The sequence below is a fragment of the Haemorhous mexicanus genome, chromosome 8 (genome assembly GCF_027477595.1).
Source record: "Haemorhous mexicanus isolate bHaeMex1 chromosome 8, bHaeMex1.pri, whole genome shotgun sequence".
NCBI lineage: Eukaryota > Metazoa > Chordata > Aves > Passeriformes > Fringillidae > Haemorhous > Haemorhous mexicanus.
The window spans coordinates 15,503,984-15,517,371 of record NC_082348.1 but is presented as its reverse complement, the minus strand read 5'-3'; the positions used below and the strand labels follow the sequence as shown (position 1 = coordinate 15,517,371).

The 13,388-nt window shown below is 58.9% G+C and overlaps 1 protein-coding gene across 1 annotated transcript; it reads right to left on the bottom strand.

Moving 5' to 3' along the window:
- Positions 1 to 1,995: 1,995 nt before the first annotated feature.
- Positions 1,996 to 13,062, bottom strand: WNT6 (Wnt family member 6). The gene is made up of 3 exons (XM_059852876.1): positions 7,772 to 13,062; positions 4,574 to 4,875; positions 1,996 to 4,296 (listed from the first exon to the last, which is right to left on the bottom strand). Exons 1-3 carry the CDS (start codon positions 8,295 to 8,297, stop codon positions 3,835 to 3,837), a joined length of 1,290 nt encoding a protein of 429 aa, XP_059708859.1. The 5' UTR covers positions 8,298 to 13,062; the 3' UTR covers positions 1,996 to 3,834.
- Between the last annotated feature and the right edge of the window lie 326 nt (positions 13,063 to 13,388).

Genomic DNA, 13,388 nt, shown 5'->3' with positions numbered 1-13,388 from the left:
CCTGCTTGACCACTGCCCACAAGAGCACGGGGATGGGAATCAGGGGGTTGTACACACTCTCACACACACACACACACACACACACACACACACACACTCCTGTTCCACTTGTCCCACCCATACACACACACCTCCCCACGCACACACATCCACCCCAAGCACAGCCACTTGCGCAACCCAATGAATCTCCACGAGCCCCCACGCACAGCCACATTCACAGAGCCACAGAATCATGTGGTGGGAAAAGATCCTCTTCAGTTGGATCTTCGAGTCCAACTGAAAACATCAAAGTGGCATGTTCACCACTAAACCCTGTGCCCACTCCCATGATCCCCATGCATCTCTCCATCCCATCCCTCCCCATTCTCACGTCCACGTTCCCCATGCATCCTTCCATCAAACCCCATCCTACTCCCACTCTCACGTTCCCCATGCATCCTTCCATCAAACCCCATCCTACTCCCACTCTCACGTTCCCCATGCATCCTTCCATCCCATCCCACCCCATTCCCACTCCCACATTCTCCGTGCATCCTTCCATCCTGCCCCATCCCATCCCATCCCATCCCATCCCACTCCCACTCCCATGTTCCTTGTGCATCCTTCCATGCCATCTCACTCCACTCCCACTCCCATGTTCCCCATGCATCCTTCCATCCCATCCCATCCCATCCCATCCCATCCCATCCCATCCCATCCCATCCCATCCCATCCCATCCCATCCCATCCCATCCCATCCCATCCCATCCCATCCCATCCCATCCCATCCCATTCCCACTCCCATGTTCCCAGTGCCGTGCCGCAGCGCCCCCTGGCGGCCGCCTGCAGCCGTTCCGCCCCGCATCCAGGGTTGCCATGGCGACGGCGGGGATGCGGCGCCCTCAGATCGGGAGGGCTTGAGGGGTTCCGCAGGCTGGGTTTGAGGGGTTCAGCAGGCTCCTGGGGGCCTGGATGCCTGCGGGACTTCTAGGAATCTGGGGGACTCCTGGGGCACTTCTGGGGATGTGGGGAGTAACTGCCCTGAGGGACTGCTGGGGTGTGTTAGGAATCGGGGGTGAGATCCTATTGGATGGGGAGCTCTTGGGGAGCTGTGGAGGTCTGGAGAACTGGGAGATTTCTAGGGGGCTCTGCTGGCTGTTCAGCCCTCTCCAGACCACTGGAACAGTCCAGACCCTAACAGGCTACTGGCAGCATTTGCCTGTGTCAGGGCTTCTCTTGGCTATCAAAGGAATGGATTTGGCTTTGCCAGATCAGGAGCAGTAGGGAGCTGTGGTTAGGAGCTGTCAGCCCCCACAAGGGGGCTTTTCCCCAGCTGGACGGAGAACAAGACACACAGCCCAACTGGTTTTCACACCCATGAGAAGCCCACAGACACAGAGCAGAGGTAACTCGTGGATGTGCAGAGGAGTTACCCCACAAGCACAGACTATGTGCTTCCCCTCCACATTTTTGGCCTCTGTGATCTCCATCCTTCAGGAGCTGTGATTTGGGGCAATGGCGGAGAGGACACAGGTCAGATACCTTACTCAAAAGTACTAAATGTCTTCTCAGGGGTTTATCCATTGCCACATCTCCAGAGCCATGTCCATGCAGCCCAGAGCATGAAAGCAGCCCATTGTGTGGGAGCTGAGACAGAATTCAGAGAAGGAACTTACTGAAGGCTGGAGCCCAGACTCTGAACATCTCACAGAGAGTTTCAGAATCTCTCTATAGGTGGTCTCAGCTATGATTCCAGAGGACAGCAGGGGTGACCTAAAGTTTCACAGGACCCACCTGAACTGACCTCTCCTGTCAGGCAGTCCAGGCCGTGGGGTGTGCTCATGTGCATTCAATTCAGAGGCACCTGCAGAGCCTATGGAACAGTTTCGCACATCCTCCAGCACACAGCTCCTGCAACTCTCCAGCTCCCTTCCTGGAGGACCATTTTGCACCCACACACATCCTCCCTGTCCCAGACACACCTGAGGAAACATAATATGACACACAAACATACTCTCACATAGGCACACGTGGGACAGTGTCACTGTCACACAAAGTGGTGATTTGCTGTGTATTCATAGAGATGCAGGAAAACACACACAGGCCAACTTATTTACATACCCACGAGGGGCTCACACACACAGTGATGGGTTATACAAGCTCACATGCACACATATGAACAAACATAAACATGCTACCTGTGCATGCACACACAGCAAGCTGCTTGCATGCACAGGTACCTTCACCAGCACCCACCCTACCCTGCTCACACCCACCCATGTGTTCCTGTGGGTGGGTGTGGGGACAGGAGTCCCCAGGAGTCCTGTGTGCCTCCCTTCTCCCAGCACCACTGTGGCCAAGTCAGAAGGGAATTTCCAGCTGCAAAGCTGCAGCTAACAGATTTAGAGACTTCCTCCCTAATGACTGCTGGGTTAAGTTAATGGTTCACCAGCACCCTGCTTCTCCTGCCCTTCCCTGCTGGCTGCCTGGGGTGGGGCAGGTGAGGAAGGACACACTGGTGGACATCTCCAGCACCTCATGCAGCCTCCCTTGCCTTGCAGTGTGCCCAGCACTGTGAGCTCTGCTTTTACCCTGCCTGGCAGTACCCACGCATGAGGCATTGCCCACTTCAGCTACCTCAGCTTAGAGCTCTCTTGAAGAGGGGCGTACAGGAAAGCCCCCAGTGTCCAGCACTGCTGCAAGGCAGAGGGCAGGCACAGGAGTGTGGACCTCTCTGCCCAGGCTCTCACCCTACTGACATCCCTCTGGGGGTCCTCAGCCCATTGGGGCATTGCCAGCTGAGCAGGCACTGCAAACACACATTCCACTCTGCAGTTACCTAAACCCCTATGCTGGGTAACCCTGGAGAAACCAGTTCCTTTGGGTCCTTGCAGCATGGGAGGGACCCCCTCAGAGATTCCTGGAGCCCCTGGAACAGGGGCTTGGCAGCTTGCCTTGCTGGGCAGCCAGGCAGGCTGCTCCTCACCCTGTGTTTGTCCATGAGGGGCACAGGCTGATCAGGTTATAAAGACATACATGCCTGGCACCCTGCCACCCAGGTGGGGTTGCACGTGGCCCATGGCATGCCAAGTGAATGCCTTGCATGCCACCAAGCCAACAGTGTCAGCGCTGTCCAGGGCTTCTGTGTGCCAGGCTCTGCAGCGGGGACTGCAGTGACATAGCTGGAGTGTAAAGAATAGAGGGTCCCCTTGGGAAAGTCAGAGCACAACAGCACAGTGTTAGAGCAGCTAGATGTACCTCTGGCATGAGGCATGAGTGGAGGCACCATGGACTGCAAGCATCCCAGGTCAGATGGTGGCGGGACACAAACAGGCACCCCAAGCAATGACAGCTGTGCGTGATGGGAGGAGAGCACTCACACACTGGAAGCAGCAGAGCAGGGCAGAAGAGTACTCTCCCTCATCCACACATATTTCCAGGCTTGACAACCACAGAGAAAAACAGAGGGTAGATAAAAAATAAGCTGGACTTTGCCACAGGTCCCAGCAGGGCTAGGGGCTGGCAGGAGTGCGACTGATTGGGACTCACAGCTGGGGCAAGGCAGCTCTCTGGCTCATCCCATTCCAGTATGGTGGTCAGCACTTCTCAGCCCTCCCCAGGAAGCTCTGTGGCATACGGCTTTAAATAGCTTTATTAGTGGAAGCTCTGTGCCACGGGGACCATGGGGATGCCAGGCAACCCCGTGCTGCCCTCTGGGGAAGGCAAGACTCCCCGGAGCGCAGAGCTGAGCTCACCCACGCTGACCCTGCCACCGGCTCCACCTGTCTCTGTCCCAGGGGGGCCTTGAGAGCCAGGAGGTGGCCTCCCAAATTGTCCTCGCCTGACCCCAGGCTGTCAGATGCAGAGGCTGAGCTCCTGACGGACGGAGCACTTGCGGCACTGCACCACGCAGCACCAGTGGAAGCGGCAAAGGCAGTTCTCCTCCAGCACCACCGTCTCGTCCCGGTGCCCTCTCCCGCAGCACAGCAGGTCGCAGCCGCTCGTGTCCATGGCCGTGCTGTTGCAGACACGGCCCCGGGTACCCAGTGAGCCCGTCTTACGATTAGCCGAGCAGAAGTCAGGTGAGTCGGCCGAGTAGATGAGGTCCTGTTTATCGGGAGGCTTGATGTTGTCACCCACAGGGATGAGGGTTTTCCCGTCGTTGCCTCCCATCACCTTGAAAGCCCCATTGAAGCGCTCGAGCAGGCGATCCCCCACCTCGCGGAAATGGGGCATCTTCCTCCAGCAGGTCCGCAGCGTGCAGGATCCCGAGAGCCCGTGGCATTTGCACTCTGTCCTCATGTAGCTGCGCACCGCCTGAGGAAGAGACAGCGGTGCTCAGCCCTCAGTTCCCTCTCTCACTGCCCAGCACCCCCAGCCAAAACCCTGCCTCGTAGTGCTGCCCTGGCCCGGAGGAGGGGCTGGGGGTGGAGAATGGCCCGGGGGTTTCCAAAGCACCTGCAAAGGATACCCGAAAGATATTGGGTCATACTTCAGCCAAAGCTGGTGCAGGTACGCGGCTTGGGGACACTGAAGGTGGAGGGCTGGGCAGAGGCACTAGGGCTGCAGGGGACAGGCAGTGCAGGGGCCTTACCAAGCGCCCGGCTTCGTTGTTGTGCAGGTCGATAAGAGCTCGGATGTCATTTTTGCCTTTCTTGTTCTTTGCGTCCATGAACTGCTGGGACTTCTCGTAGCCAAACTGCACATCATCCCCACAGCCCCCCCACTCCCAGGCGGTGCCCTCCGTGCCCGGCCCCGCGGTGGGTGAGGGGGGGGCCCGGCTCCGTGTCAGCTCACAGCCACACTGCAGCAGCTCGCCCATGCTGCAGGCCTGCGTGATGGCGTGGCTCACTCCAGCTGCCGTGATGGCGTACACGAAGGCTGTTTCACGGATATCTGCAGGAGAACGAACAGGGCTGGGATGTGGGGTCAGCTCCAGCAAGCAAAGCACCACCCCCTGGCTGACATCCCAGGGGCTTCCCCATTCTCCCTCTTCATATGTGTTCTGTGCTGTTCCCTGGGCGATGCACCCACCCTGGAATGGGCTGCCAGGAGCAGGAGATGCCTCTTGCAAGCAGATTTGAAGACTCTGGGGGATGGTCAAGCCCTGCCAGTGTTCCTGCACTCAGCTGTGGAGAGGCAACGAATCTCCCACCTCCTCTTGCAAGTGTGGGTGCTGCCCCATAGGAAAGAGGGAAGCTCAGAGAGCAGAGGGTGGTCCCAGATGACCAGGTGGTACCCACAGCTTCCCCACACTACCCTGCAATTTCCCTCCAAGCAGTAAAAATCCCAACCCCAGCTCCAAACTGGCACCTGGAAGGGCACACTGCGAGGGATACCGAGGGTGTCACTCACCCTCTGCAGGGCAGCAGTGATGAAGCTGTGCTGCCTGCTCTCCCCCCACTACCCTCTTTGCCATGGGGAGCTGCCCGCCCCCCTCTCTCCACCGGCACAGCCTCCACCCTGCAGGATTATTTATTATTAGTATTTGCTCCTGTCTCTCTCTGCTCCGGGACACGAATTCCAAGCATCTTTCCCCTGCCCGGACCTGCCGCTCGCAGCCGCAGCCAGCGGGGGATTCTGGCGGCAGGGGTGCGGCGCCCTGCTCGGGGGGCTCCCGCGCCCCCCTGCGCCGTGCCAGCCCCGCTCCTGCCCACCCGAATGCCAGGGCAGGGCTGGCCCAGGGTAGTGGCCTGCAGGAGATTCCTGGGGAGGGAGGGGAAGGTGGGTTTTGGGGGGTGTCCCATCCCTCCATCTTCAGTATTCTGATGTGGGGAGGCTGCAGGAAGAGGGTACCAGGGCACCAGTTCCATGAGCCTCCTCCAAAAGACCAAGCAGCACCTGCATCCCTCTGGTGTTAACAGGAGCTGGGCACACTGGTGCCTTTCTGGCAGTGCCACCAAGGGGGTACCACCCCCTCCCCAGGCCCTCCTGCCCCCGCAAGCCACCCGACCACCCGCCTGCTCCCACCTGGGGTTGGCAGAACCCTCAGCAGACAGCCCAAAGCTGGCAGAAATCCCCATGCCACCCTGCCAGCCAGGCCCTGGGGGGATGAGGCTCCTCTGACAGTTCCTCCAGACATGTGGCTATCCTCAGGCCAGCCTGCCCTGGCATGCCATACCTGGCACAGGTGGCAGCAAGGGAAGAGGAGACAGCCATGACTGTGCCAGGGAGGCCATGGCCAGGAATGAGAGGTCTGCAGCATCCTTGGATAGAAAAGGATATTGGATGGGTGGTATTCATCTGATGGAGCTGGGAACACCAAAAATGCTGACATACTTTGTGCAGTCCCTGCAGGCTCACAGGGAGGCTGGTGCCTGCTGGCACCTCTGAGGGCTTCTGACACCCGCCTTGTTGCCCCTGGGGAACTCCACACCTCTAGCTGGGATGTCCCATGTCCTCAGAGTGCCAGGGACTCAAACTCACCACTGTCCCTACCACATTGCTTATCTCTACCACCCCAGCAGTGAGGCCGGACTAATGTGGTGGCTCCTTCAGCATCCCCATGCTTGATGTGCCTGTGCCTCCTCCAACACAAGCTGTTCCTGGGTACCCAGCAGCTCAACTGCCAGTACCTTTCACTCCCAACCTGGTCTGGCCCTGTATTCTGGCACCACCCACTTCCAGAGCAGATCCCCGCCTGCCACAGATCCCACCTACCTCACTGCCAGTTTCTGGTGACAATAGGTGACTCCAGAGACAGGAGAGTCCCCCAATGTGCCTTGACTCTCTGCCTCTTGGCTGAATACACCTCCCTGTGTTGGGGGGAACCCCCATCTGCAAATCAGCTTTTTAAATGAGCCTATCCCCCTCCCATGGGCCAGGTCTCCCTCGAGGCTTCAGCTCTGACCCCCACTAGTATCTGCAGTCAGCTGGGTGCCCAAGGCATCCCGCCCTCTCCAAACCCCTCAGGGATGCTACCTTCACCCCCCTGCATGGCCCATGGGCATACCCACTTTGCCTTGGGCTGGCCATGCACCAACAGATGTGATGGCTGAGGAGACTGGGGCTTGCACCAGCATCTTCATCTGCCATAGCACAAGGATCAACATGGGAAGAGGCGCAGGGCTAAACTCACTTCCCTTGAAGTGATCCTACCAGCCCAAGGTGTTTCAAGCAACCCGTCTTGCTTGGAGCACCACCCACTCCCAGCTACTCTCCCTGAGGATCATGGCAGGGCTTTCCCAACCCTTAGACGCTCACGGGTTCCCTCTTGCTCTGCCCCTGCTCTGATTTTGCTGCAGCTGGGCCTGGCTTGGACTGCTGTATCCACTGTCTGAGACCTGCACATACCTTCCTGCCACCCAGCCCTGTTCTTCCTCAGGGTGACACCAGAGTGCCCATCCACGGTCAGGGACAGGAGAAAAACTTCTCTCCTCCACTGCAAGGCCAGGAGGAGGGATGGGAAGAGCACCCACGGGGTGAGGGGCAGCTCCCAAGGGCTGCACACTGCCTCCCAGCCGGGCCCCTTCCCACAGCACACCCTGGGGTCCCGGGGGAGCAGTAAATCACTGCCAGACGAGGGTGCATTCTTGGGCTTCATGAAGCCCCGCACTGTCTGGGAGCATTGGTAATTGCTTCATTACAACACAGGGAGACATGTCCCGGCAGTAAAACCTCAGCGTGACTGCACCGGGGAGCACTGAGCAACCCCCTACACGCGCGCACACACACACACACACATACACACACACACAGAGCTTTGCACGCCAAGACTCTGCTCCAGGAGTCCCGGGGAGGTGTTTCACCAGGCTGGGGTCTTTTTGGGAAGCTGAGGAAGCACTGGCCTTACCCTGCTGCAGGATCTTGCCGAAGTACTTGCTGTGGCTGGTGCAGTTCCAGCGGCGGAAGCGGAATTGGTACTGGCACTCCCGGACGCCCAGCTTGGTGCCCTTGGCCACCTCCTGCACAATCTCTGGCTCCAGCTGGCACAGCTCTGCCTGCTTCCCCGCCAGCCGCTTCGTCTTGCGGCAGATGCTGTTGGGGTCCATGACCAGGGGGCTCCCCACTGCCCTGCAGGAGGGGACAGCGAGCAGAGCAAAACCAGCACCCAAGCCCAGCAGAGACCAGAGTGTGGATGGGACATGACCAGACCTACTCCCAGGGATGGAGCAAGGCTGCGGGGCAGTGCCAGCTCCATGCTGAGCCAGGGTAACAAGGGGACAGAGAGACAAATGCAGTGGGGATAGGACAATAGGTATGGGTGGCTCTCCCACGCAATACCTTGCCATGTCCATCCACCGGGGAATTGGGGGATCTCCTACCGTGGGACAGTGGTATGATGGCACATACCACTCTACATCCTTGGGCACAACCATGGGGGTGATGGCGTTGTCCCCAAGGGAGATGGCAGAAATATTGTGCTACTCAGCATCTGCTCTTTGCGGCTGGCACTGACCTAACCCAGCCCTGGCATTGCCATGTGTCTGATGCCCGATGCAGCTGCATCTCCCAGAGCTGTGGACACAACAAGGAGCCCAGCCAGCAATCTTGGTGTGTCTCCCCCTCTCCACGGGTTCTCGCTGCTTTACCCCGTGGGAGACTAGAAGAGTGACCTTGCTTCTGATAAAGCCCCTCGGCTGCTGGCCAGGATCCTGTACTCACCTCCCCAAATCCAGGCACTGACTCCAGGGAACGGAGCCATGGGCGGGTGCGGGAGTGCAAGGGAGGGATGCAGGTGGCATTGCCAGCTTTGCCAATGCCAGCGAGGGAGGGCAAGTCTTGGCTGGGCCCACGTCAGAGGCAGCAACTCCTTGCCAGTACAGCTGGTGTGAGGTGCCTGACTCCCTGGCCCTGAAGGCAAAGTCTGAGCACGCTGCTGTGCTCCCCAGTGTGCCATGGGCTACAGAAACTCCTGTACTTTCCCCACACATTTTGCCCGGAGTGCCCTGCACGGCACAGCCCGCACAGCTGCGCAGCCTGCAGCACCCTGCCTCGTGCTGGCACAGGCCGTGCTCTATCTAGCTCTGCCATGGGCAACTCCAGAGCCATGGGCCACACCAATTTAGCACACCCTAAACTCAGCCCACCCCTGCCTCCAGCACTGCTCCTATGGGCTCAGAGCTCATCCTGCTCAACAACATGATTTTCACGGCCATGGATGCCCACAGAAGCTCAGGGCTGGACCCAGCATACCCCAGGATCAGGACATGCCTGATGATTGAGAGGTTACATTCCCTGGGATTCCCTGGGGAGCAGTGCTTGGGCGGCCCATGCTGCCTTCAGCCCCACTCACTGGAGAGCATCAGCTGCACAGCTTCCAAACCCAGAGCTTTATAGTCTGGCCAAGCCCCAGAGGCTCAAAAATCGCAAGCTGAATCTCAGTGTTTAACTGTGTTCTGGGTTTCCTTTTCACTCTTGTGCAGCTGGGGGGCTGTGTTGGGGACACCAGGCTGCAGTATTCTGCTTGCAATCCTGTCCCCAGTGCAAACTCCCTCCAAGCCCCTTGTTTGAAGCTCAAAGCCCTGCCAGGATCCCCTTGATTGATGTCAGCTCCCCTGCTGCCTGGATCTCCTGCCTACCAGACCCCAGCTGGGCTAGGAGAGGACGTGCCCTCTTGCAGAGTCTGGAAAAGGAGCCCTTATGCTTTGGCTGGAGGTTTAAAGGTTAAACACTCAACACAGAGGCACAGCCCGGAAAGGGAACTTCCAGCAGGGAAACTGAGGCAAGCCCACGCTCCTGCCGGGGAGAACCCATCTCCCTTTGCTCCCGGCAGCTCAGTTTCCCTTTGCTGCATGATTCACATGGACCTCTGCAAAGGGATGGGGCAGCTGGGGAAGCATCCCAGAGCTTGCCTGTCCTCCATAGATGGGGAAACTGAGGCCCACATGGAAAGTGACCAGAAAATCTGTCCAGACCCATCCCGTGATGACCACAGAGGGATCCGAGCCTCCATGTTGGTCTCCAAGCTTGCTGTCCTTTGTGACCACAGCAGGATGGCGGAGGTTTGGCTGCCTCCGCCGGTGGAGTGGGGAAGAGGGGGAGTCGGGATGGGACTTTCATTAAGAGACGACTCTTTGTACTCATATAAAAATGATGCGCCAGCCCCCCGGGGCCGTCAGATCAAATACTGAACTGTGGCTCACCCCAGCCCGCTGGATCAGTCCAGGAAGGAGAGCTCAGCCCTGCGGGTCTGGGGGTGATGGGCGGCTCACCGGCACCACGGGGGTCCCCACCCATGGTCCAGGCAGCAGTGAGGCTGGCGGGAGAATGCAGCAGCTTTCTGTCCCTGCCGGCGAGGCGTGGGGTGGGCTGCCTAAGTCCCAAGCGATATTAATTTCCGCTGGGCTCCACTTTCTGGCACAGGGAGGCTGCCGGGAGCCCAAGAGCTGTTTTGCTTTAGAGGGTTTAGAGGGGGGGGAGAATGGGGGGAGACAAGGGCAAGAAAAATGCTGCCAAACTGCTACCACTTTGGCAAGGGCTCCAGCGCAGGGCCCAGATCTGCCTGAGCTTGTCCCGCTCCAAGGCCTCCCGCATCTACAATTAAGGTGCCCCACCTCTGCTGCCGGGCACTCCTCCCCCTGCCCTGGTGAAGGAACAGGGTCGCCAGCCCGGCTCCCCGCAACTTGCCTGGGGCACCCCGGCCCCCTGCCACCTCCTGCCTGGGAGCCCCCAGCCAGGCTCAGCAGCACAGCAGCATCCCTGCCACCTGCCCCTGGTGCCCTTTGCTGGCTGCCAGACTGGCTGCTGGGGGGCTCTGGCTTGCCTCGAAAGCCAATGGAATGGTGAGCCCCACTATCCCAGCAGCCCTGTGTAAGGGAAACAACCCCCATTGCTGAAAGGGGAGACTGAGGCACAGAAAAAGGGCTGCAAACCTCTGCCCACCTGCTGCTGTCACCCCTTAGGCTGCCACAGCCACAGCCTGAGCCCAGTCCCAGTGATGCACTTCAAACAGGAGTCACAGGGGCTTCTGATGCAACCCCTTTGCTCTGGATGCTGTGCATGCTGCAACGGAGACGGGGGTTCCCAAGAGCCACAATCACCATTTTTTCACAGCTCAGCTCATGGTCATGAGGCTTTCAGCATGTCCCAGTCTCATTCCCAGCCAAAATCATGAACCAAGGAGCCTGGGCCAAGTCACCATCTTCTCCTTAAGCATTGGGCATTGGGATGATGTGGAGCAGGACTTCTGGCCCCTGCCAGCAGATCATTATGGAGGGGATCCAGCAAGGTCCTGGTTTGCAGGAAGCCAAGGCAGTGAGGCTGGTAGAACTAGGCAGTGGGGAGAAGGATAGTCAGCTTCCAGAAGTCACACCTGCAGGAGAGCAGTGGTTGGGCCATGCCAGCTCCATGTGGGATCTGACAGGCCTGCCTCCATTGAGTGCTGCTGCCTGGGCACTCCTGTGGGGCAGGGGGACTCTGCTCTACGGTAGTAAGGCTGTGTCTTGCCTCGCATACGGGTCTCTATCCCAGCCTCTGGAAGCCTTCAGCAGGGTGATGTAGGTACTAGGGTACACAGGTCATCACTCTGAGCCCACAGGTAATTCTGCACCCACCTGGAGAGGTAAGAACTTCAGGGTGACAGCCCTGGACAACTGACCTCCATCCCTGGGGACACAGGCCACCTCACACCCCACACAATGATGTCACACTGCGGGACAGCCTACAAGTCAAACCCAAAGGGAGCCCATCTCTTTCCAAGCTGTGCAAACAGGGCAAGGGGAACCCCCAAATGAATTTTCACCCACCCAGCTTTCCTAGAGCCCATGCAGGCATGTGGTGGACACTCAGCCCCTCACCCAGGCCATGCATGAGTGCTGCCACTAACAGGGCAGCTGGGTGTGGAACCAGAGCAGGAGCCCATGGAGGTGTGCTGAGTAAGCAGCAAGTCACTGCCCTGGGGGGCACAGCCAGGGCTTGGCCGCTGAGCAGCAGCCGGGGCACTGAGGCAGCAGGAAATGCCATGGGTTGGGAAGAGAAGGGGGACCCCATTCCCCTCCCTCCTCCTTACATCTCCTTGGCAAGGACGGCATGCAAACAGCTGGGAAGCTGCCTAAAGGATAGAGGCTTTGGCATGGCATTGCACCAACCCATGGACCTGCTAGCTGCAGCGTCATGCTGAGGCCAGGCTGGTGTGAGCAGGAGCTGCCCAAACTTGTGCTGCAGGTACTGGGGGGATGGAGGGAGCATTCACCTGCAGAGGTGATGGTCCTAAAGCCATGTCCAGACCCTGGAAGGGCTGGGATAAGAAGAAAGAAGTCCACCATGGTCACTGCCTCATTCTTCTGGGTGCTGACAGAGGCTGAAGCTGGAGTAGCACAAGGGTTTGGCTAGTTCATGCCCAAAGGTGAGTGCCACATGTTGTGGGAGGACCCTGCAAAGCCTCAGCAGATGTCAGGGTGTGCCCAGTACCCTCCTGCACACGGGGGGTTTGAAGCACTCAAGGTTCTGATGCAAAGGCCTGACAAATCCTCCAGCTATGGGCATGTGTAGGACAAGGCCAGGGAGCCTGGGTGTCACCATGGGAGAGTGGATGTGACCAGGAGCAGGGACAAGGGATGGCAATGGGAAAAGTTCAGCCACCTTTGTGGGAGAAAACAAGTCGCCCAATGCTGGAGCCAGTAGTCATCTCAAAGAGTGCAAGGGAAACATTGTCCCTTCAAAAAACCCAGCAGGTCAGCAGCTGCCCCAGCAAGGGCACAGAGAGATGGCATCAGGCAGGGGCTCTCCCAGTGGGAGATTCATTTCTGCCCATATGGTGCTGCTCCAGGGCAGAAGGCATGCTGGGGAAGGCTGGGCAGCCCAGCCTGTTGGGTGCCGTGGGGTAGCAACTGTGGGTCAGCAAGGCTGGGGGTGACTCACAAGGCTCAGCCCAAGGCAAGGCCCTCCAGCCCAGCAGCCTGCCCTTACAGGCTCTAGCCTTGCAGTGTGGGTGCTAGTCAGGGCAGGGAAAGAGGAGAGACCACTGCTGGGTGGTCACACAGGCTGTGTGGCTTGAGGGACATGGGACTGGACCCCCCTCAAGCAAGGGGTGGTGGGAGAGGTCCTCTCTGAGCACCTCTGAAGAAAAGCTGGAGGTGCACTGCCCTTGTGCGTGGATGGGAAGGGGATGGAGGGCAGGTGTCCACCCCTCTGGGCCCCCTCTGACCCACAGCTGGAGCAGAGAACATTTCAGCTGGGATGATTTTCTCCCCTGCTTTCTCCTCCATCTCCCAGGTGCTCTCAGCCATGCCCATGGAGAGCCAACAGGCAGCAGGGAAGCTGGTTTTGCTTGCCCCCATCCCCAGAGTGCCTCTGCACTCCTGCAAGCACAGCCCGACTGCAAACCGGCTCGGCTGAAATCCTGCCCTGAACCTGCCTGGGGCTCCTCAGGCACTGAGTTTTCCTGCTCTGTATCTCCGCAGCCTCTGGGCCAGCCGAGGAGCCCCAGGCAGTCCCTGCCTGTCCTGCTCAGGGAGAAATCACTGTTG

What these genes read in the sequence shown, in the direction of transcription:
- WNT6 (XM_059852876.1), bottom strand. Translation starts at nt 8,297, where the DNA reads ATGGTTGTGCCCAAGGATGTAGAGTGGTATGTGCCATCATACCACTGT. An exon ending in CGGCAAGATCCTGCAGCAGG is followed by an intron (nt 4,876 to 7,771) that starts GTAAGGCCAGTG and finishes GTTCTCCTGCAG; the next exon opens with ATATCCGTGAAACAGCCTTC. An exon ending in ACAACGAAGCCGGGCGCTTG is followed by an intron (nt 4,297 to 4,573) that starts GTAAGGCCCCTG and finishes TCTCTTCCTCAG; the next exon opens with GCGGTGCGCAGCTACATGAG.